This window comes from Nesoenas mayeri, assembly GCF_963082525.1.
Source record: "Nesoenas mayeri genome assembly, chromosome: 4".
NCBI classification, from domain to species: domain Eukaryota; kingdom Metazoa; phylum Chordata; class Aves; order Columbiformes; family Columbidae; genus Nesoenas; species Nesoenas mayeri.
The window spans coordinates 31,610,588-31,633,783 of record NC_137540.1 but is presented as its reverse complement, the minus strand read 5'-3'; the positions used below and the strand labels follow the sequence as shown (position 1 = coordinate 31,633,783).

The following is a 23,196-nucleotide window of genomic DNA, read 5'->3' as shown; positions in this document are numbered from 1 at the left end:
AAGTAAAACCCTGATTTATTCACACATAAAAGATCAGGAAACTGACTTGAGCCCTTTTAAAAACTAATGCATTTTATTTCAGTTTCATTCTGTCATGGACCTTGAAGGATCCAGGCAGAAGAGGTTAATAAATTGTAGATTTCTGTCACAACAGCAGAGTTGTCAGAATTAAGAAAAGTGCCCGAAAACTCGATTCTTGGAATTGCATTGCACAGCCCTTGGTTGCTTATCTAAGATGTCCATGGCTTCATGTCTTAAGACAACACTTTGCATCGTTTAGAAGTAAAGTGGGGTACAGCCGCCTGGCCCAACCACCTATGTGTTCTGTGTTAAAACTGAGAGTTTTGGGGGCAGAAGAGGGTGGAGTGCACCACTGCTGGAGTTCAGGACTACTTGGACCTTGCAAAGTTGGGACAGAGCCCTTATTATTTAGCTGCTGAAGGGAACATGAAGCTGGTAGCACTGAGATAAGCACAGGCTTTCCCCAAAAACAAACCCTGAAGCTGTACTTTGGGGTGTCCATCCCACCTTTACCCAGTCTGCATTGAGACATCTCATAGAGTCTCACCTAGATTTCAATAGTAGAAGTCTTGGAAGGTCGGGGGTGAAGGAGATCTCACACTAGACTAAATGAAGGCACTGCTTGGAACTACCTTGGTCACATAATACTGCTGTGTTTCACTGGCAGTTGAAGATGACTTTGCCGACCAGCTGTTGTCCTGTCAGAAGGGCAGTCTTCAGCTGTGGAATTTGCCCAAAGTAAAGCGGAGCCCCTAGGAGGAAGCATATTTCAAAATGCAGTCAGTACTACAGTGCATCATCTATTTTAGAGTTTTACACAAGTTACAAATGACTTGAGAAGCATTTGGCATGTGCAACATTTAAAATCCATGTACTACTTTCCAAAAAAAGAGTAGAAATGAAGTGTCCAGCTACACTTTGGTGCAAGCCTGCCAGTGCCCTAGCTGTACACTGCTGTCTTTTTCATTTCAGAGAAGTTTTTTGATGTTAGAGGTCTCTCTTTCAATCCATTTTTCATTTTGTTAAAGGAAATTTAGATACAAACATCTGGATATTTTCAAGTATAGTTTTGTGTTTCCTTTCTGTTCCTATTGAAGTCTCCAAAATATTTTAGCCATGATTTAATGGCCTGTGTTGGGTGAAATGAAAAAAATAAGGAAAAGACCAATAAAGGAAAATAGAAATTTACAAGCCCACTTAAACAAAGAGCTACCTAAAACTGGCACGTGCTTGTTTTTATGCTTTTATTGTCCCTCTCATTCTAGTTATGTTATTTTATGATACCCAGTTATGGCCAGTATCTCATTGTTCTAAGCATTGTTTTATTTTATTCTCGTGGCATTTGTGTCAGAAAGGTATACATCTTTTTATTGAGCACCTCTGAGGCTGAGATAAAATGTAACTTGTCTTTTCATGTAATCCAGAATTGAGATATTTTACTGGAGAGAGAGCTTTGTCTTTACAACTCACTCAGTTCTACAGCCCACTCTGAAACAAGTGCAACCCTGGATGTGCTTCCTGATCCAGGTCAGGTTTCTATACAAGGATGCTGGGGATTTTAGCCTTGATTCAGCAACTGGAACTTATCTGTGCAGTCCACAGAAGCACCATTGCAGCTGGCAGTCAGGCTGGCTTGAGAAGATCCCTGTGGCCTTTGCAAACCCTTCTTTGCTTTGAGGAGTTTATATATATATATATATATATATATATATATATATTATTTATTTATTTATTTATTTATTTACTTACTTACTTTTCTTTATGTCACAGTGAATTGCAATATAGTGCAATTTCCTGTTCTTTCACAGTGACTTGAGGAAAAATTTATCTGTCTTTTCCCAACATATGTCAGAGACAGAAATAAGTCATTAAGGGACAAACAGAACCTGACTGGCTCTAGCCCTTGCCTGCACTTCAGAGCAGGCAGATTGGCCGCTGACATCTGCAGCAGACAAGCTGCCCTAGCAGGAGGTTATAACATAAACCCTATAACTAACCAGAAGCTTGCTGTGTCACTCTCAGAAGTCTCACTGCTGCTGTTGTTGTTGTTGTTGTTGTTGTAGTTTTCATAGGAAAGAGGAACAAGAAGAGCATGAGTCAAGTGGCTGCAGCATTACAAAACATTTCTGTTTTTCTGAAAATGTCACACTGATGATATTCTGTAATCTCACTGATGCAAACCTTTCTCTGATTAGGGAAGAACAATAACAAACAGCCCAGCTAGGTAGTCAGAATTCCCCTTTATAACATAAAAATTCATGAAACAGTACCAAAAGCATGTGCAGATGTTTCCAGCTGGGTAACACACATTGAAAACACCCAGGAAACTTAGTAGCCTTACCTGTGAAAAGATATTTCTTTTTGCAAAGGTGCATCATGCATCCTAGTTAATACACTAAGCCCTATGAAATTATCAGATACAATCTAGCCCTCTTACAACAATTGTCTGTGACTGAAGCCACCTGGGTTTCCAAGTGCCCAAGTTTGTTTTGCAGCAAGGCTGCCATTATAGCTTTTGGTTTCCATATTTCCACCGTGAAGAGAGAAGCACATGGCTGAAGGTGATGACCCAGGTGAAGGAAATAACATTGCTTCCCAGGCAGGTGAAAGGGAGTCCACTGGGAGTGCTTCAGGGGGAGCATCCAATCATCCAATATATTTTTCCTCTTTCTCTACCTTTTTTTTTTTAAATTAAAATAGTCAACTGCATGCCAAGCTGTCTTTGTATAACTCTGAAGCCTTAATTAAAATGTTATGTGGCACAAAGTCACGTTTCCTGAACTTTAATTTGCCTTAGAAATCACTAATTGGGTACACACCAGGGGGTGCCTGTCTTGCTCTCAAGGGGCAGGGATGAGTTGTTAGCTAAATGTGTGTCAAAAATAGTTGATGGGAATCTGAGTGGGAAATGCTACAACCCATATAGAAAGACTGAAAGGAGAGGAAAAGAGGAAAGGGTATAGTTTTGTACATTAGAAACAGGAGATAAAAATGCAGCAAAATACATAATAATAAGTCCTTTACTCTTTTCCCTTCCAGTCTTTCTAGCTAACCTAGGTTTTCTAGCAAGGCTGTTTTAGTAATGGGTGACTTGGGTGCCTACAGAATGGGTGACTACAGAATAGGGCAAACCAGCCAAAAATGCAGGACAGGACAAACCCAGAGAAAATGTTTGCAGCCCAGTATTGGAAAGACTGAGAGTGGCAAACACAGGAAGGAGATGAGGAAGAAACAGCAAGGAGGGTAACACATCCTTTATGCATTAAATCAATAACAGATAAAAATACTGTAAAAAAGCATGACTTTGGCTACTATTTACTAAAGCTAAAGAAAAGCTGAGGCTGGACAATAGTAACAGCCTTAGGGCCCGAGTCTATGCTCATCAAAACACAGACAGTCCTTGCTCGTCCTGCCCCAATGGCTGATTATCAGTTTTCCCATTGCCAGACTAGACAAAGCTACAGTGCCTCTGAGCACACAGGAAATGCTTGGGTAGCCTCAATTCCTGGACTTTCATAATTGAAAGCATATCAGTTAGACACTATTACTAATAATTGGAACTTCTGTCATTTTTTAACAGGAAAATCTTAAAAGCATTCACAAGTCTCACTTCTAACACTTCTGTCTGGTAAGTATTGTAATGTATGGCTATGACATAATTTAGAGAATATCTCCTAGAAATATTTGTCAGTCAGTGGTTTCACAACTCTGAGCTGTAGCTGTAATGTTGTCACTCTGGTTTGGTTTTTTTCTCACTGTTTTATTAAGTGCATAAACATACATTGACAATACTAAGCAACCAGTTCAGATTTTTAGTTAACTAAATAATTCAACTGTTTCATATCTATTAACAAAGTGGTCATTAAATTAACCACTGACCCATTTCTCAGCTACTCAAGCTAAGAAATGATAGCTGATGACCTATAAAAGCATCAGTGTGTTAAGAGAAATTATTAGATGCAAAAGGAGAGCAACAATCAGTCACTTCAGCAGCTCCCACCAATCTGAACAGAAAGATTCACCATTTCCAGCTTAAACTAATTCACCAGAAATCACATTTTGACACAGATTAATGTCTAGGGGAACTACCATGAAGCTGCTATACTGGCAGCATATGTTCTTCTTCCTTAGTTTGTTACTGGAAAATTTTGTGCAAGTATTTAAAGTGGCTCAGATCTGGGGTACAGACTCTCCTGGATTCAGAGGGATGAATTTCAGACCTAGTGCTTACTTGTACCGTGGAACAAACCAAACACATGGTCCAACCACACCCCTCCACACACCCCCCCGACTTGAGGACAGATATGGTTTAGATCCAGGTCCAAACTCTGAGCCCTGGCTAGGCCCACTCCACACAGCAAGAAGATCAAAAATGTTGGTTTTAATGTTGAGCTCCTCCATTTCACTTATCCAGTGACACACGATACATGGAAGCCCCTGGTGAACCCTCATGTGTTTCTGAGTGAGCAGGCACTGGTGGGGCAGTGGACATAGAGGACAGGGCAGCATGGGGGGCGCACAGCCATGCCCCATAGCGTGCACACCCAGGGGAGGAAAAATCAGAAGGAAGGAGGAAGGGAAGCAGGAGTTACCTTCCCCTCACCACCTCCATCATCTGCAGCACCACGGACCCCCATCCTGGTGGGGCCTGAGACCTTCTGTCCCCCATCACCTACAGCCATGGTCACACTGGCATCTGAATGCTTTCCAGCTAAGCCACCTGCTCCTAACAAACAACGATATGGTTTTCTGCTTTTACCTCTTCTCTGTCTCAAACCAGCCCAAAACACTCAGTTACAGGCTGCCAAGCAAACCAGCCACTTTTCCCATTTGCTGAAGACAGCCCCACTTGGGGCTTGCCTTTTGGGATCATGAATGCACAGTGTCCCACTGCACCGGAGGGAAAATGAGAGCTGGAAAACCAAGGCGAGGAGGAGGGACACACATGACTATTGAAATCTGCTCGCTCAACCACCCCAAAAAGCAACCTAAAACCTTCCTGCTAACACACATAAATGATCTTCTGTGTCTGATTTGTATTTGCGTGATGTTCATCCCATGACACTGCAGGTAGATGAACACAGATGGTAGTAAAGTTGGCAGTCAAAATAGCAGCAGAGAGTAGAAGCGCGCTCACCTACAGCATAAATGTGCTTCAGCCAAGTTAGTGCTTGAAGAACAACTTTTTTTTTCTGCTTCTTCCTTTTGCAATCATTGCTTGCTTGACAGGCCCAGACGGAATTACATCACTTCCTAAAACCCATCAAAGAGAGTCCATCTCCTGAAGAAATGCAGCTCAGATGCACCCCGGCAGGAAACAGGAAATGTAAATGTTCGGGTGAAGCAGGGAGGCAGCTGAAGCACCCCTCGGGTGGGAGCACCGCCGAGGTAATATGCGAAAGCGGAGCCTCATCGTGCTGTTCTCTGCCCTGTTGCTGGCTGGAGGATCTGTGGGGAACGGTGAGTAAGAAAGTGTCTTTCGCCTCCCGAGGTGGGACTGCGTTTCATGCCTGCAGCGATGGGACCGACTCGGAGGGCAACACCCTCCAAACTGAGCACTAGGAGAAGATCTGTGGGGACTTGCTCTCTGCTTCTTTTAGCTGTGCTTAACCTCTCTGTTTTCAGCTGCCTGACTTTTTCAAAGCTTTGACTTTTTTTCCTTAGACCTAACCCCAAAGAGCAGCAACGAAATCCTACAATTCCTACATTTCCTAAATTGCAGGTATGTAGGGAATTGGACTTTCCATGCTGGCCCACCAGGCATTTTGGTTCTAATTTTAATTATTTGTTGTATTTTTTTAACCCCACACCCATACTATCAGCATTTAATAGTAAAGTTAAAGACAGAGCACTGCTTCCATTCAAAAGCCCACTGCCAATTTCCGTAGTTCCAGTGCACTGAAACCAGTTTAACAAAAGAACAGCTGGTTCTGGAGAAAAATATTTTGAATTCTCAACTGCAGAACAAAGTGGTTGGCACTGTGGATTTATATCCTGACCTTCCGAAGGGAAGAACTGCAAGTGGAGAAGCCTCTTGCAACAAAATGCTGAAGTGTTGGAGTGTCATTGCAGAGGCTCTCACTCATTTGCAGGGGGTAGTTTCTTGCACTGGCATTTTGGCAGCCAGCGACTCTGCAAGACAGGCAGCTCTTTGCGTAAAACCTTGCCAGGCGGTGCTTATGTGCCTTTTGGTGTTAAAAAAATCACTGCCAAAGTGCCTCAGTATGGACTAGAAGTATTTTCTGCCTCTGTGGTGCTGTAGCAAGCAGTAGCTCTCCAGAAAGCAGGGAGAGAGGGTGCTCACCCTCTGCTATCACTGCACTTCTACTAAGGTTTTAAAATTCGTTGGGGAAATAGGTGGTTTGGTATGGGTATTTTTTCACTGAAAAACAGTACTATAAGCAGAGTGTAAAACTGGGCTGCTGGCTCCCGGCATGCTGCCGAGCTGCTCAGGGTTAGGAGCCTTGCTTAGCTGTAAGAGTGAGCTCAGTGACGTATGATATGGTTCGGTCTTGTCTGCATTACAGACACATTTGTAAAATATGCTGCAAATGTTGAACGTAGCTCAGAATAAAAGGAAAAAATAACCCACTGTGGACAGAGCAGAGGAGAGGTCCCAGGGAAAGAGAGAGGCACGACACAAGCAATACAGAGTAATGAGCCTCCAGCTTCCTCAGCTCGTTTGCAGTGCACTGATTGCTGGTATTTCATCACCATCTCCACAGGGTGGAGGGACACCTTGGTCCGGAAACCCCTCAGCCCATGGCTGGCCCCCCTGCCCTCCTTTATGATGGGCATTGAAGGCTGCACAAAGCACCAGGTGGGTGCCACATACCAGGTGCCCCAGTCTACTCCCCCCTACCTTTAGGGGCTTCCTACACATGGGTCCACCTTTAAATTCTGGTTGATTTTGAAACTGTTCCTCTATGGAGGTGAGACGGTCATGCCAGAGCTCTCCCTGACTGCTGTCAGACACAGCTCTCCTGAGCCAGTCCCCAGCTGCTGGGGAAGGGGAGGAGAGCACCCACCTGGAGAAGAGCAGGGACCCTTGCTCCCCACACACAGGTGGCTTTTGCTTGTGCAACCATCCCCAAAATGTACCTGGGGCTTACTCTGACTGCAAGGGTGGGATGGGGAAAGTTGTGAACTTGGACCTTGGGTGGGAAAGTGAACTGGAGAGGGAAGAGATTGTGAAGGGGCTTATACTCCCTGCAGGTACTAGTAGGTCAGGAGCTCCCAGGGGGATCCTATGCTCTCACCCCTGCTTGTCCACAGATCAACAGGGAATGACCTTTAAAGGAGATTTTTTCCTTTTTCCTCCAGTCCCAGACAGTCTTCCCCCTTAAAGTGCTCTGCTGGGGAAGGGAGGAAAAAGTTCTTGGGGATCTTCCAGATCTCACCTCTCCTGTCTTAGAAACCATTTACAAAATAGGCAACAAGAGCATGATTAAATCTTGCAGTGTGGACAGATTGAAGCCTTTATAAGTCCTGTTCCCATTCCATGCTGGAGATCTGTAAAACCCTAGCCTTGCCATTTGGATCACTATTTACAGATGGTTTTCTCTTGGCTACATGACAATTAGTCTAATTGGGTAGCTTTGAGACCGTGCCTAAGGTCCCAGCCCTGGGTCCTGGCCCTCTCCCGACTCCACACTGAGGGGAGATAAGGGTTTGCACTAGTCCCGTTCACTTGCTTTACACAGGCAGAAAGCCCTGCTGATGGCTTGCTGAGGGCCAGCAGTGGCCCTTCCTGCTTTGGGTGATGGTGCCGGCTGCTCAGCCTCACAGCAGCCCTGAAGACCCACCTAGGTGTGTGCTGACCCTAGGAACAAGTATTAAGGCCCTTACTATAGCTTAAAGGAAAAGGCTCTGACCCTGTGGGTATTTCCCAGGGTACACCATCTCCCTTCATGTTTGGTGAAACATTCAGGAAAGTGTAGGTGGTCTAATGCAGGGAACAAGAAAACAGGAGAGGGAAAGGGGCAGCCAAGTGTGTGAGATGGTTAAGTGGAAGAGCTGGGATGGTTGCAGGTGGTGCTTGATTTTGGCTGTCTCTGTGCTGTTGTTTTGAGCCATCATTCAAAGAATATTGCTGTCAATGATCCAGGTATTCAGCAGCATGTGTCATGAGCACAGGCAGCAACTTCCTCTTTGGCAGAGAAATGCCTTTTAGGTAAAGTCCCCTACAAAGCCAAGATGTCTAAGGGACATATACTTTTGACCTGTTCCCCCTAGAGTAATGAGCTCAAGAATGGGTTTGAACCCGTCAGAGCCACCTGTTACAGTTTTCAAGCAAAGCAACAATATAAAAAATGAGGATTTGCTACACGCTGTCTTTTCAAAGTGCAGCCCCCTAAAAAGCAGATGAAAAAGCCTTTCTACTGAACACATCAATTCCTTTTATGTATTTACTTCCATTTCTCCATTTTATCCACACACACAAAATTCCACTGTGTTTATTCAAGTGCTTCAGGGACATTTTAGAAAATCTCTCCATCAGCAAGATTGTATACTAAATTTCAGTCAGTGACCCCAGTCTATTTTCCCTCAAGAGATTTTTAGGACAGCTGGAGATCCTCCAGAGCTTTTGAAGCTTTAATTTCAGTGTCCTCCTGAGAGCAAGGAGCACCAAGAGATTTGCATCACAGTGAGGTCACAGGGCTATCACTGATGCTGAGCTAGAAGGCCATGAGATTAAGTAGATGCAACTAAATGCATAAATTTGTCTGGAAAAGCTTTAGTACTAGGAGTGAGAAATGAGACTACAGGTTCACAGTTTGACTCTAAAATGTGTGACTGAATTTGCAACACTGGCAATTAATGCGGCACTTCAGCTGGATGGAAGTACAGTGAGGAAAAAAGCATTTTCCATCGTCTAGAAATGGACTTAAACAGTTGTTTCCTCTTTCAGGTTATACCTAGATAACACTTTCTAAGCACTCTGTTTTAATAGGATCTTGTCTACAGATTAGCCATCCTGAAATGTTTGTGCTCCCTCCTCAGAAGAGCCTATGCACCCAACAGCTAGCCTGCAGGCTTTCCAGGATTCCTCTCCTAGCCAGACTGACAGGCAGGACCTGCCACAACAGGCGGCCAGGCAAGCCCTGGCCATGGCAAGGAACAGCCCTTCTTACAACAGCATGACACACAGGGAGAGGAACAGAACAGGGATGAGTCAAGCAATAGGAAAGAGAATTATATGGACCACGTGGAGTCGTATGACTATACCACCAGAAGGAATCCATGTATGGAGCAGAGTGATATAGGATATGGTAACTTTGCTCCAGCATACACAGCTTTATAGCATTTTCTTGTTTTGTCACCCTCTCGTGAGCCTTCCTTTCACTATATTTTTATAGCTTATAGGAAAGTTTGGAGAAATAAAAGATTCCCTTTCAAACTAATAAGCTTGACTATCCCATTGACTTAGCTCTTTCTTTTCCTCTATGTCATCCCTTTTTCTTTTGTAAGTTGGTACTATAGTGCAATTTCAAAAATTCCCTTCAGAGATCCCAATCCTCAAGTCTGATGAGAGAGCAGCAGGGAGACTGATGATTTATTGCAGAACCAAATGTGCTGACTGCTGGCTATTTTCCTTTGCCTCACATCCAATTGAAATCAGAAACCTGTTTGCCCACTTACTTCATCAAGAAGCTCATATCACCACCTCTGAGTACTGCAGCACAAACCTCAAAGGAAAAAATGCTGCAACAACAGAAATTATGTGTGTTTGTTTGAGATGCAGTTGTTTGGACTATAGTCTGCAAAGCTGCTCAGTATATTCAACTGCCTCTGCCTCCCTTGAGAGGCAGGCTTGGGCGCACCTCCAAAACTCATGCAAAGACCATCAGTAATCAGAGCATCATTTTAAAACAGAAAATACTGAAGAATATCTTCTACCATGGTATCTGCATACAGGGACATAGCCTTTATGTAACTCATAAGAACCCTAATGGAACCTTTTTTGAGCTGCTGCTAGTGCTTGCTCAGGTGTTTTGGTCCCTTGAGGACTAGATCCTCTGATACCTCAGTGGTGGGAACCTGAGAACTTCTTAGCTTCCAGTTCCAGCTATGCCCAGCTCCCCAGCAGGGTGGAAAGCAGCTGCATGCCAGCCCCTCTCTTTTCTGCTCTTGAAAGCACAGAGAATGGCAATAAGGGCTGGGCTGAAACTGTGGTATGCTCCCATCCACTTCCTTTGACACAGGGAGAGGCCACCAGTACTCCTGCCCCAGGCAGTCCAGACAAAGCTGAAATTGATGCTGTTGTTTTGTGAGCACCTGCTCTTTGGCCAAGATGTGCAGAGGGCCCAGTACAGACGTGCCAGCAGCACAAGGCTGAGCTCAGCAAGCAGATGGGTGTGGGTTTTGCAAAGTCAAGGAGATATCTATATTGTCAGATGTGACTTGCTCCTTGTTCCACTCCATTTGCCTTGGTTTTCCATCCTGAATGTATGTTATGGTCAGATTCCCTTTTAGAGGGAGCTCATAGATCTCTGCAAGGTGAAACCCAAGCACAGCTGACAAGACAGTTCATGGTACGAATGACCACCGCAAATTTGTCTCCCTCCAGGCAGGGAGAAAATGTTTTAATAGCATCTCACAAAGTCTCTGACTTTCAGATGCTCTCCAACCCTGCTCCAAATATTGCAACATCCACCTTTCATTCACCCTATGAAACAGCCACTGGAGCCAGCTGAAAGACAGCCCACTTGCTATTTTGAGCACTTTAAACTGAAAAGCTATGAAAAATAACAACTAGCTTGGGGCCAACCACGTGGGTCTCATGTGGCCCAGGCAGCTGGCTGTGGCAAGCACTGTGCCTGCACCAGGAGGCCCAAATTATCCTCACCAGGCTAGAAGTACAAATCCTTCCCTGGTGCGAGCCAGGCAGGTATTGATTTTCTTACCATGTAAAAAATCTGACGTGTGGGTGGCCTGAGAGCAAGAGCAGCCCCTCTGTGACAGGTGGGGCATCCCTTAGATCTGAGCTCCAGTCCTCAAAGCTGATAGGCAGAAGAGCTGGAGAGAGATGTGTCAAGGCAGCAGGTGAACCATGGGAAATAAGAGCAATATCTTTGCAAGAACATTGTACAATTCACTGCCCTTCTGCTGAAAGACATATTTAATTCACTCTGAGAAAAGATCTCTGTAAGAGGAAATGGTGTTCACAGAAGTGATGTTGTTTTGTCCCTGGAATTATGCAAAGTGAACAAAAATACATGGCAGCAAGGTCACTCCCTGTGATTTGCTATTTTCTTTGCCTAGAGACTGGAAAAGGTAATTCTATTTCACACAGAGAAAAATTACTTGAAATCTGCTTCATAGCTCAAAACCAGGCAAATAAAAAGTACCAGAGACACCAGAAATTGTCTTGGAAATCAAGTGCAGCATATGTTGCAGCTGAGAGTTTAACCCTGCAGTTTTTGAGGTGTGGCTGTTTGCTTTTGCTTTCAAGTCACACCATGCTTTAGACATTTGAAAAATCCATTTCAGCTCTAAGGCTAAATGAAAAATAAGGTGTTTTCCCCACACCCTTTTTGCATTTATACTATTTTAAGCAACGGGCTTGTCCTTGTCAATATATCAAATGAGGCAGATGACAGGTTTCAAGGGCAATGGCTAGAGGAGGAAAATGAAGTAAGGTCGTTGAAGTGGTTCACTGAGGCTGTGGTGGCCATCGGCTCCACTAGCAGCACAGTCCGTCACTCCATCATGCCCTGGTCTGCGGCATGGCCACTCCTAGTGATACCTTGCTGCTCTGTGCAACAGCAGTCAAAATGCAGCAGCTGCTTGCACCAAGGACTGTAAACTACCCTGGGAAAGATAAGTCAGTGGCCAAAACTAATGAGGGAGAGGAGCTCACCATCTCGTCCTCTGCGATAGGATTAAGGAGAACCAGCAGGTCATGGGAAGGGTGAAGGAGCACATGCATAAGGGGTCATTACCCACAAGGGAGGCAGAGATAATATTTTGCTCTTGACTGAAATACAAAATACAGAAGAATATAACATAGAGACTATCAATACAAATTGTTTTGTCAGTGGAGAGCTAACATTTTCATTGTCATATTGCAGTGAAAGAGTCTGGTGACCTTTACAGTATTAAATGCTATATTCAAGTATTGGGTATTATTTATTAAATAATAAAGTTATTTCATAGCTTTTAGGAAAGCATGAAATCAGGGGCCTGAGTGTTAAGTGTGGCATAAAAATCTAGATAAATCACTGCTGTGACACACAAATGATTTTATTTTTTTGAAATTGGGTTTTCTGGAACACAGTCTCATGAGCTACTCATCTCCTCTTTGATACAAATCTGACAGGAGAGGAGATGCTGCAGAGTGGATTAAGCAAGAGATAGCGCTCTAATCCCAGTTTTCCTTTCCCTCTTGGCATCCCTTGGAAGGACAGCATCCCGTCCTTCTGATTTCTCATTTGTAAAATGGAGATGATAACTGCTCATCTCTCAGGGCCATTATGAAGATTAATGTGTTTACAAAAGCATTTAAAATGCTAAGTACTTTTGGTTCCAGTCCTGTGAGATTTGAAATGCCAGCACTGAGGTGCTAGAAACCTTAAGCTCTTATTAACTCTAGTGGAAACTGTGGCTGCCCAGCATTTTACAAGAATGGGGAGCAACACATAATTGCAAAAGTCATGAAACCCCATCCTGCTTTATTGCATAAAATGGGAGTTGCATCATGCCAACATTGTATCTGAAAGGGCAGATAACACCAAAAAATCATAACTTCATTTCATGCTAAGAAAATAATTGAAGGTTTTGCATTCTGAAATATGATGGTGTAATTTATCTAGGGACTGATTCTTGTACCTCTAGCTATGACAGGATTTTTTGCATTGGTAAGGAATATAGTGTCAGCCCCAAATTTGCTATGCTTTTGTTAAGCTTTAAACTCCATGACAGTAAACAGACTCTTAATTAGCCACAAAAAAGGTTGTTTCACTATTACCAATATAACCAATTTTAGCCACTTTTCTTGCAAAATATACGCTAAATGAAACCAAAACACAAATCAAACTTCAAAACCCCCAGTCTTAAAATTTGTGAAAAATACCCAGCACTGATTCTTTACTGCGTGCTCCTTTATCCAGCCCACAGGATCAGATAGAGGAGCAGTTAATTGCATTTGTATCCAGTAAAGTCCCTGTGTTATTACTACCTCTTCTAGTCCAAGCAGAAGTGAAAGTCAGCAGATTCTGCAGGCCTCAGACTTCTGTTTTTCACAGCAAAGCAAATTTAATACATTTGAGAAAGGCACAGAAACAGGTGGAAGAGTGAGCTGATAGAACCAGTGAAGCTGGGATGCTGATCTCCCCAGAGGGAGTACCAACTCCTTGGGTAAGGAAGGATGAAAGAGGTTGTGACCATACGTGCCAAGGCTGAGGAGCAAAGCAGGATGGTGTGGTTTACTGAGAAGATAACTTTTACGTGAGAGAGAGACCGGATGCCAACCTGCAGGAAAAAAGGTCTGGTTTTGCAAGACAGCTGCACACAGAGAATCCAGGCATGCTGATGCATTACAGTAAAAGCCAGCCGACAGACGCGGTCAGGACTGGTAAGATTTTGTGACCAATTTGTGATCTAATTTTACATCTGACTTCAAATCTATGTGTATGGGGCATCTGCTGATTTGTTTTTCAAGACATGCAATGAAAAGTTAATATTAAAGCTGTACATTTTGACTTACTGATAATACAAATAAAATGCATGAAATGTTAAGTTGTCCTCATATATTTGGCAGGCTCTGAAAATGATGGTTCAGGAGATGGATTGCCGATATTGTCCACCAGTACAGTAACACCTCCTCCTGCTACACATCCTTCAACTGTGGATGACCGTGAGCCAGTACTTGACACTGCAAGCGCTACTGAAAGTGGTTTTGAAACAAAAAGTACTCCGAGTACTGAATTGAATGCCATGAACAATCAGGACAGCCTAGAAGTGGCAGAACAGTCAATCTTGATATACGTTGTCCCCGTTGTGCTGCTGGTCGTGCTGATTTTGCTGATAGCATTTTTTGTAATACATCATAAAAGCAAAAAGTCTAAGCAAGGTAAATTCGCCTACTTGTGCATCTGAAGGGTATTTTTAGGACACACTTGACATGAACAAAACATTATTTGGAGGCACGAGATGCCACATGTAGTATGCAGTTCTCTGGTTGTAGTTGCACATAGGACAGATAGGAAAGGGATCCGTCCCCAGCCAGCTGTATTTGAGCACACAACTGTCCTTGGGCAGGGGCTCATTCTGCTCCTGCTCTCGCTGCACACCCACGGGATCCACCACACCAAGCTCCATCTCCTGGCAGTGCCAGGACCAGCGAACAGACATAAGCGGGTGGCTGCAAACACTTATGCCATCTTTATGCTTAATACCTTCATGCAAGGTGAATGTAATGCTCCTGTTGCCTATACTGCCCACAGGATAAAGCTCCTCAGAGCTTCAATAAAATAAGAACAAGTAAAACCGTTTAATGGAATCCTTTAAAAGGATCCTGTAGGGTCTTGGCAGCTATGAAGGTATCACAGTAAATGAGCTGGGAGTCCAGGGGTCAGACAGCCTGGGGGCTGCAGTAAGGAGAGCAGCACTACAGGAAACTACCTTGATCTGTTAGCAAAAAAATAAATTAGAAACTAGGAATATGAAGCAACAGAAAAAAACCCTGAGGTGTCTTATTAAAACCACGCAATTGGTAAGTGAAAACCTAAAATGATCGTATCAGTACCTTTACAGAACAGGAGTGCAGCTGTAAGCTCCTTAGTCTGCAGTGACATACATTCAACATAGATTTTTTTAAAGTCCATTTTTCAGACATTTTTAGGCTGCACCTGCTTTATCACCAGGTTACTCTCATAACAAACTTTGAATCACAATCAGGCATCTAGTTCCCCACCTGTTTCTGCATGATCTGAAACACAGATAAACTCTTCAGAGGGACAGGAAATGTGGAGCCTTGCAGGAGCACAATCCTGGCATCTCTTGCCCTGTGCATATTGCTTGGAGCTTGGATTTCGGGCATCCTCAAGGTAGTGGCAGGTGGCTCCACAGCCCTCAGTGGCTCTGCAGCCAGGGAATGTGCTGGAACAAGTGGGAGGTGTCAGCAGCCATTGCAACATTGTATTAAAAATAAGCTGCTATAAGACAATATACAATGTGAAACCTATATGTAGTTCTTAATTCTTTTTTGAGGGCTGAGACTTCCTCAAGAGGAAGTTGTTTATCTGCATAATAGCTGTTACACTATTATTTTCCCCATCTTTACTTTGTCTTGGGGTGACAACTTGCTTTGGATCCCTTTTGGCATCTGGCTAGTTCAGCTTCATTTACCTGAGATTTAATCTGCCATGCAAGTCTATTATCTCCTTCTTCTCTCCATGAGTGGCTCCCAGAGTCTCCAGGCAGAGACAGATTGCACACACATAGTCTGCAGCAAAATATCCCAAAGCTTCCAGTAATTTTTTTGCAGCAGTGGTTCCTTTTCAGGATGCTGTTTCTCTCACAACATCTGTGTCGCTCAGGAGAATGTGCAGCTGCAGTGTCCTGCCCACCATGGCACCAACAGTCGGCTTCCTCCCGGCATGGCTGAGCCAATAACTAGCTGCTTTTAGTGTGTTCAAGATTAAAAATAATGAGTTCCTCTGAAAATTGCAAACAGTATGAGATATTTTGTCTTTCATCTACAAATTAACTACCATGCCTTTTGAAAATGCAACCTGTTTTACATGACCCTATTCAAGGCTTGCCTGCAGTCTGGACCTTCTATATATAAAGAGCAGAACTATGAACACCAACTTTTTTCTTTTCCAGATGAGCTGGGAAGTGAAAATGTGAAAAGGTAAAGTTTATGAATGTTACTTTTAAAAAATTCTCTTAGTCCAACAGGATATAATTTTTTTTGGCTCCTTCACTACCTAACTGTACACTAAACACCATTACCTTTTGCCATTAATTCTCCCAGTTAACTACCTTGAGAGGTGGCTAAAGCATGACTTCAGTATTTTGCTGAAGGTGTAAGACTGGAACAGAAGTACAGGCTTTATGGTGGCAGAGGCGAGCGCTGCCCTACCACCACGCCTACACCTCCTCTAGGCACCCCCAGCCACAAGATGCCACAAGCTATGGGTATACCATGAGCAAAGGGGATCAGTTCCCAGGCTCAGCACAGACTTTTACTATTCAGAATAAGCACTGTGTCTTGCTCCCCTGTTTTTCAAGTTTGTCTTCTCACTCTGAGGTGAGGCAGAAAAGCTCGCCCAGCTGCTGTGGAAGTAATGCCTAAGCTGCTGGGAAAACAAGTCAAAAGCTGCGTGGCTCTTACACAACTGATAATTTTTATCATTACTTTTTATTGAGCTCCATCTTGCTGATCAATGCTGGAAGTTATCAAATTGACTTCACAGGGAAATAAAAAGATGGGTTTGCTAATAATATTTTTTTCTCTACCCTGTGACTCCAGGAATGACCAGCAAAGGGAAGCTAAACAGGCTTTTGAATGAATGCAGAGTTACTATACTTACAACCTTTCCTTTTTGAAGACACTGACAACATCGCTTACAGATAGGATGAAACTTTAGGCCCTCCGCTTTTATCACTGGAGCAACAGGACTTTTGCTGTTTGTTCCACCTGGCCAGAGTTGAACTATTGCATGTTTTGATTTTCTATTTACAGTAGGGCCAGTTTTTTAATACCTGCAGTGGTCCTGTTCTCTGACATACCCCAGGCTGCACTGTCAGAGTCCCTTTGCATGTGGGGTCCCAGGCAGCCCCACCTCTGCCCAGGACCAGCATCTCACTGCCACTCCACATCTGTTTGCAGCTGTTTTATTTGCACCCGCTGGGCTGACATCTTCTCAGATTACTTGGCTAGGATGGCTACATGTGCCTGGAATGATGAAAGACTGATAGAAAATTACTACATTATAAATTGCTTGAATGAAGCATTTTGTGTAATGCCTTTTCCCTCCCCCCTTTTTTCTCTCAAGTCCTATTTTTGAAGAAGACACACCCTCTGTTATGGAGATAGAAATGGAAGAACTTGATAAATGGATGAACAGCATGAACAAAAATGGTACACGGTAACCCCTCTACTCCATCATTCCTCTCTTTATAGCTGATGTAGATCCCATGTGTAGAAAATCAGAGGCATTTTGTATGTATGTCACTGCTTTTCTTACAATATTTTTAGTTATGTTCTTGTCTCCCTGCTACTAAAACAGCAGCACAAGTGTCAGGGGTAGAATTGTTCAGATGAGTATTTTAGTTTGTGTGGGAGCTCATTTTTAACATATGATGGAATATCAAATGTTTTGAGTTTCCAGTAGACACTTCTATTAAATGCACATATAGCTGTGAACAGTATTTATATTTTTAAAGTCACATTTTTAGTCCTAAGCATACTAGTTCTCTCTGAAGCATCTAGTCCTCTCAGACTTCAGTTTATACAGTTCTGTGCTCCACATCATGCTATCATAGAAGAAACACACATTTACTCATAGTTCAGATGACCATTTACTTACAATTGCTGCCAGGACCCTATGACTATATTCCACCCCTCTCAATGTCCTTTCCTTTACTTGCCATCTCTACCACATGAAAGACAAGCTGATCTGTGCTGCCAGCACTGTTCACCATCTACATCCCCTCCAGCAAGTCCAGCAGCCCATGGAGCAATTGGTACCCATGGTAACTACCACCAGCAGCATCTTCAGTGCCTTCTTAGCTACTTTGAACTATCTTGTATTTTTTCCTCCATTTTACTCCCAGCTGAAATCTCCCAGTCAAAGTCTCTAAGGGCGTCACATCCTCCTTCAGGGCTTTCCTCAAAAACTGCAGGTTGTTGGTAAGGTGTGAATTAACCAAGCCCTGATTTTGAGCTGCTAACAGCTTTTCACTGGCTAGGAAATGCTGAAATCCTGACTTTTTTTTTTTTCCTTCCTTTTTTTTTTTTTCATTCCTGGTCCCTTGTCTTACATCCAAATGGCTCATTTGCCCGACCTCCTAGGGGTGTTTTGTTTTTCAGGCCATAAAAATCTTTGGAGCATTTCTTTGCATTAGCACAGTACTCCACACGGTGGGGTTTTGACCTTCGCGGTCTGTAAGCTCTACCAAAAAACATGCTAAATGGCAGGAGTGAAATAGAGGCATTGAGTGTAATACATGGAGAAACAGTGCTTTAAAATATCTTTTAAATTATGTGGGCAGAAGGGAGCAAATGGGTTACATATCGGGGTTTTTTCCAATATTTTTCCCTAAACCCCAGCCCTGAATTCCCAGCTGTACTATAAAGCAGGTGCAGCTACAAGCAGTGGAAGATTAACAAATAGTCCTCCCCAGGGTAGTTTCTGGGAAACAGTCCTCAAAAGTACTTAATTTGTATCGGTGTGCATAAACAAATGAAATATATATAACAAAGAAATGACAGGAACACCTATTCAAGGTAAGGAGGATTTGAGACAACATTTACACTATGTAGACTGTGCTGATTTTACATATAAAAGGGTACAGAATATAATCTGCAGTTTTACATTCTAGAGACACTGCACCAGAAATGTTGATGCAATTTTTAAATAAATGAAGAATCATTGCTAAGTGTAACTATAGTTTTGTTTCTTATCCTTTTTCAGCTGATTGTGAATGTTTGCCTACTGTAAGAGAAGAAGAAAAAGAATCAATTGCTAACCCAAGGTACTTTTAGTTCACTATATTATTTGAAGAAATATGGTCCATGTCCTTCCAAAATAATCTATTTTTTAAATATATTTTGTTATAAATAGACTGATTCTTTGGTCTATTTAAGTGTAAAAAGGTCTTTTATATAGGAACTTTGATTTCCACTTAAACAAATGGTTTGATGCTCTTATTTCTAAGCTGGTCTCTGCCTGTAAATTGCACTCCTAAATAATCTTGTGGTTGTAAACCCATACAAGATAGACAACCAGATGGCACAGACTGAGTTTCACTCACTGATCAGGCTTTAATCACAGTTTCCCAAGGTGTTAATACAAGCATTTAGCATAGCTCCCTTGGTACTCCCTGCCAGTGCAGACACCCAGCTCCCCTCTGCCACCAGGTACCTGTAGGTCTCTGAGAACCACTGCCAGATGTTTCAGCTGCAGCTGTGACCTGCCAGACAGGGGCTGGTCTGACACTAAGGAAAAGCCAAAGGATTTTCCCAGCACTCTCATGCAGCACATCCCCAGACCTGGCAACAATTCACAGGCACAAGCAGCGATCCCAGGACTGATGCAAAACCATGATCCTGACAGCTCGTAAACTTCAAAATTTTCCAGCTGGTTTCCCCAGGATTTTCGCCAGAACCCCTAAACCACACTCAGACTCCCATTTTCCCTAACTAAAACTGAGCCTGGAGTTTCAGCTGGAAGGAAAGGGCTGTATGTCAGCCCTGCCTGTATGCTTGTGTTGCAGCTGCATTTCAGGGAGTGGGTGAGGCAGCTCCTCTGTGCCAGGTTACAATAACAAGCAGTTAAACCATCCTGCCCATTGAGAAAGTCCTTGGTGTGGTGGAAGCATGGCGGGGGGATGGTGAGAGGTGGCCCTGAGTCTCCCCTTCCCACAGGATCAGATAATGCAGCTCAACACACCCCTCAGACAGAGCTGCACCTTCCACTGTAGACCATCATAATATCCTGGTCCCTCTCTTTCCTGACTTTCCTTGTTCAGGGGTGAAATAGCAGTGATGCTAAATCACCACTGCCGGAGAGTTTGCAACTTGGTTGCTCCAAAGCTGCAGTTTCAAAGTAGCTTCTGGATGCAGCAGCTCCACCACTGCAGCTATTTGTATTTTAAAACTTTCCGGTTATGGTTATTGCAAGAGAGATTGCCTTTGTGGGTTGTTTAAAAAACAAAAACAGTCCAGATGCAATCATTTTACCTTGCACTGCTGGAAAAGATGCTGGCTTTACTAGCCATCTGGGTCTTCCTTGACAGAGTCTAAATGATAACTCAGAGATGGAAAATGTCTAAGGAGAGTCAACTGCACAATGGTTCTCTAAAAAAACAGGTTTGCTGGACATGGCATTAACTACAGGCAGGGAGTATGGGACAAAGCATGCTTGAGCCATATGCTAACGCCAGCAGAAGGCAGTCTAGTATAAAAGGCTTTTTAGGCATGACAACACTCTGAGAACTATATTTATTTCCCAGAAATTAAACAGTTCATTTTAAGGAAAGAAAAAAAAAAAACCCACCAAACATCATGACCTAGCAGCTTGAGCTGGCATTTTAAATACCACCCTTGCTAAAGTGCTTTCATACAGGATTTACATCAACCCCACCAAAAGGAGGGGGGTTTGCTCCCGATTGGCAAAAGGTATCTTGGGCTACACTCTACCTCAAGTTCTCCACCTGTAAAATAGAGATATTGTAACTTCAAAGCACTATAGGGAGGATTAAGCCTTGATGCAGAAGAGCAGCCCTGTTCAGATAAGTATGCTTCATTTCAAGGTGCACACTTTATTCAAGCATATTTTCTTATAACTGGTATCTTAGGATCAGGCTGGAGAGAAATGTATGCCTTTAAATTGTAGGAAGGCAAATAAATGCAAATAAAGAAAGGAGATTTATCTCTAAAACATTTAGAGCTGCTCAAGCAAAGGATATTTGTTGAATACAAAGTACAAGATTATTAGGTTCAATTTCAGATTCTGGAAGACTGCTTTGTTGAGGCAAATATATTCTCAAATTATAGTAATTCCTGGTTTAGATTTTATTGATGATGTTGTTTTCCTGTTTCATACAATATATTGGGGTGAACAGTGTTCATCAAGACTCAGATGTTTTGAACTATGAATTGATTTTTATAAGATATCATTTTGAAAACATCTGAGACTAAATTTTTCAACAATGACATTGACATTTTCAGAACCAAAGTTGTTCCAAAACTGCTTTTCAGAATAAGTGATTTTTTGATATAAAATTTTTCAAAGTTTTAAAGAGAAGAACCCTGTGGTGGTAAAATATATCTAAGTTGTTTCCTTTAACTCAAAACTACTTTTTCAGATTTCATTTTACATGAAATTTTGAAACACACTTCATTTCAAAGTGAAACTGAAGTGGTGGGATTTCCTGGTAAACAACAAAGGTTCCCATTTATTTCTGCAACTGAACCATATCATACCAAAGTCTGTTGTTCTTCCCTGACTAAACTCTTAGCTGAATAAATAACACCAGAAAGAGAACTATGCACAGATAAATGGGTGTTTCAGCAAATCTTTTGAGCAAGAAAAGTGTAAGACTACAAAGTAAAACAAAACGAAGCTTTTGTTCTGGCAAACATCTGTACTAATGAGCATCAAGGCTGCAGATTCACACACAAGAGGCAAGACATGACAGCCCAGGCTCCTTTGTAGCTGGTGGTCATCTGCCTTGCGCATAAGCCAAGTTAAGAATATATGTGTTTAAATACATTAAATTTTAAATATATATATTTAAAATAATACATCTTGCCTTTAAAATCTAGTGCTAAAAATCACAATTGTACCTGAGTGGAGAGCCAAGAAATATTCCCACTCTTGATGGGGCCAGGGTTCCGGCAGCTGCAGGAGGAAGCGGGCAAGGGGGCTGCTGCCTGTGTGATGCACAAGGGGCGTAAGACCAGTCTCTTCTCCTGGGACCTTTATTCCCTGGCAGACAGAGGTGCAGCCTTTCCCCTTCCCAGCATTGCTGTTTGTAGTCTGCCAAGTATGAAAACACACACCAAGTGGAATATTAAGATTCTAAGCAGCCCTTTTATCTTAAGTGGTGGTTTAAAATCCTGCTGTTAATGCTAACTGAAATCTAACCAGCTGATAAAAGAAAATGTTGCATTCTTAATGTTGGCACGAACCAAACGTTTATTAATAAAAGAATAAGGGAGAAAACTAGCTAGGCAGAAACCAGCAAGACAAAGAAAACTCACTTTTTACAAGGCCAGATTTAGTACTAAAATTCCATCTGTAAAAAAATTGTCCTTATCTGTGGGAAGAGGGCAATTTTGTTGCTCAGTCCCCACCTGGGAGCAGGAGCAAGGGTGCTCTGGGGAGCCACTAACCAGTAATCAGACCAGCCCTCACTGCCAGCATCCAGCACCACAGATGGGTCCTCTCGTGCATTGCATGGCTGACACATGAGTTTTTTCTAACACCTTCTTGTGGACTCTAGAGATACTCTTGCATACTATTTCCTGCTGAGACAACTAAACCCATAGCATGACCCTGGTGTGTTTTTTTTCTTTTCCATGTACACACAGTGATGGTGAATCATGAAGTCAGAACAGCAAAGAACTGGTTAAAGAAAAGTAGTGCACAATCTAACGGTCCCTCATATTGGATGAACTGGATTTAAATATAATTAATCTCAAAAGGCCAGAGAAGCACCTGCTTTTGTTGTGTCTTGCTACATACAGTCTTCAGAAAGGAAACATCACCAAGGGGAAGAGAAAAAGAAAAGAATAAAAGAAGAAGCACTATAGTAAGATTGGGGGTTCATTTAAATTCCTTCTGCAATGAGATTCTTCCCACCCCACTGTCCCCCCCAAAAAATCTAAAAATAGTTTATGTTTTTGTCTATTTCTTAAGTTGTATATCATGCAGCACTTAAAAACACTTCTGTTCCAAGTTTGGAGGGTTTCTTAATACTTTTTTGTGCCTTTTTTAATATGAACAGGATCCATAATTCTGGTCTACCCTGCTTTGGTGGATGCAAAGCTCATCCTATGCAATGGTTGTTTTTCAACTTCCTTTTTGGTAACAGTGCACTGATTTGCACAGGGCTTCTGCTGGGGAGGTACCACACTAGGATGGACAGACCAGGTCTGAGGACAGACAGAGCAGCTGAAAAGCCTCTTCGAGGATTCCTTAGAAGGGATTGCAGCCCAGCAAGGCTGAACTGCAGCCTCCCAACTACAGTCTTTCTAGTGTGCCTTTTAGTTTTCATATTAAAATGAAAAATATTATTTTAAGACTGCCTTTCAGTTCATTGTCTCCACAGATTAGTATCCTAGGCTGGCTCTAACCATTTAACCCTCCTCCTTGCTCAGTGCTGTTCTCTAACAATCACCTACTTCAGGAATATTCATCTTGAAAACTTTTTTCTTTTTTTTTTTTTAATGAGAAGTTGAAAAATTGAACAATTCAGTAGTCACACCAAACGTAG

At 42.7% G+C, this 23,196-nt stretch overlaps 1 protein-coding gene across 1 annotated transcript; it reads left to right on the top strand.

Moving 5' to 3' along the window:
• Window positions 1–5,414: 5,414 nt before the first annotated feature.
• On the top strand, window positions 5,415–22,408 carry TMEM154 (transmembrane protein 154; the record flags this gene model as incomplete). The annotated part of the gene is made up of 6 exons (XM_080343944.1): window positions 5,415–5,481; window positions 13,784–14,095; window positions 15,853–15,880; window positions 17,028–17,113; window positions 18,669–18,729; window positions 22,292–22,408. The coding sequence occupies 6 exons, from the start codon at window positions 5,415–5,417 to the stop codon at window positions 22,305–22,307; spliced, it is 570 nt and encodes a 189-aa protein (XP_080200070.1). The 3' UTR covers window positions 22,308–22,408.
• Window positions 22,409–23,196: the final 788 nt, after the last annotated feature.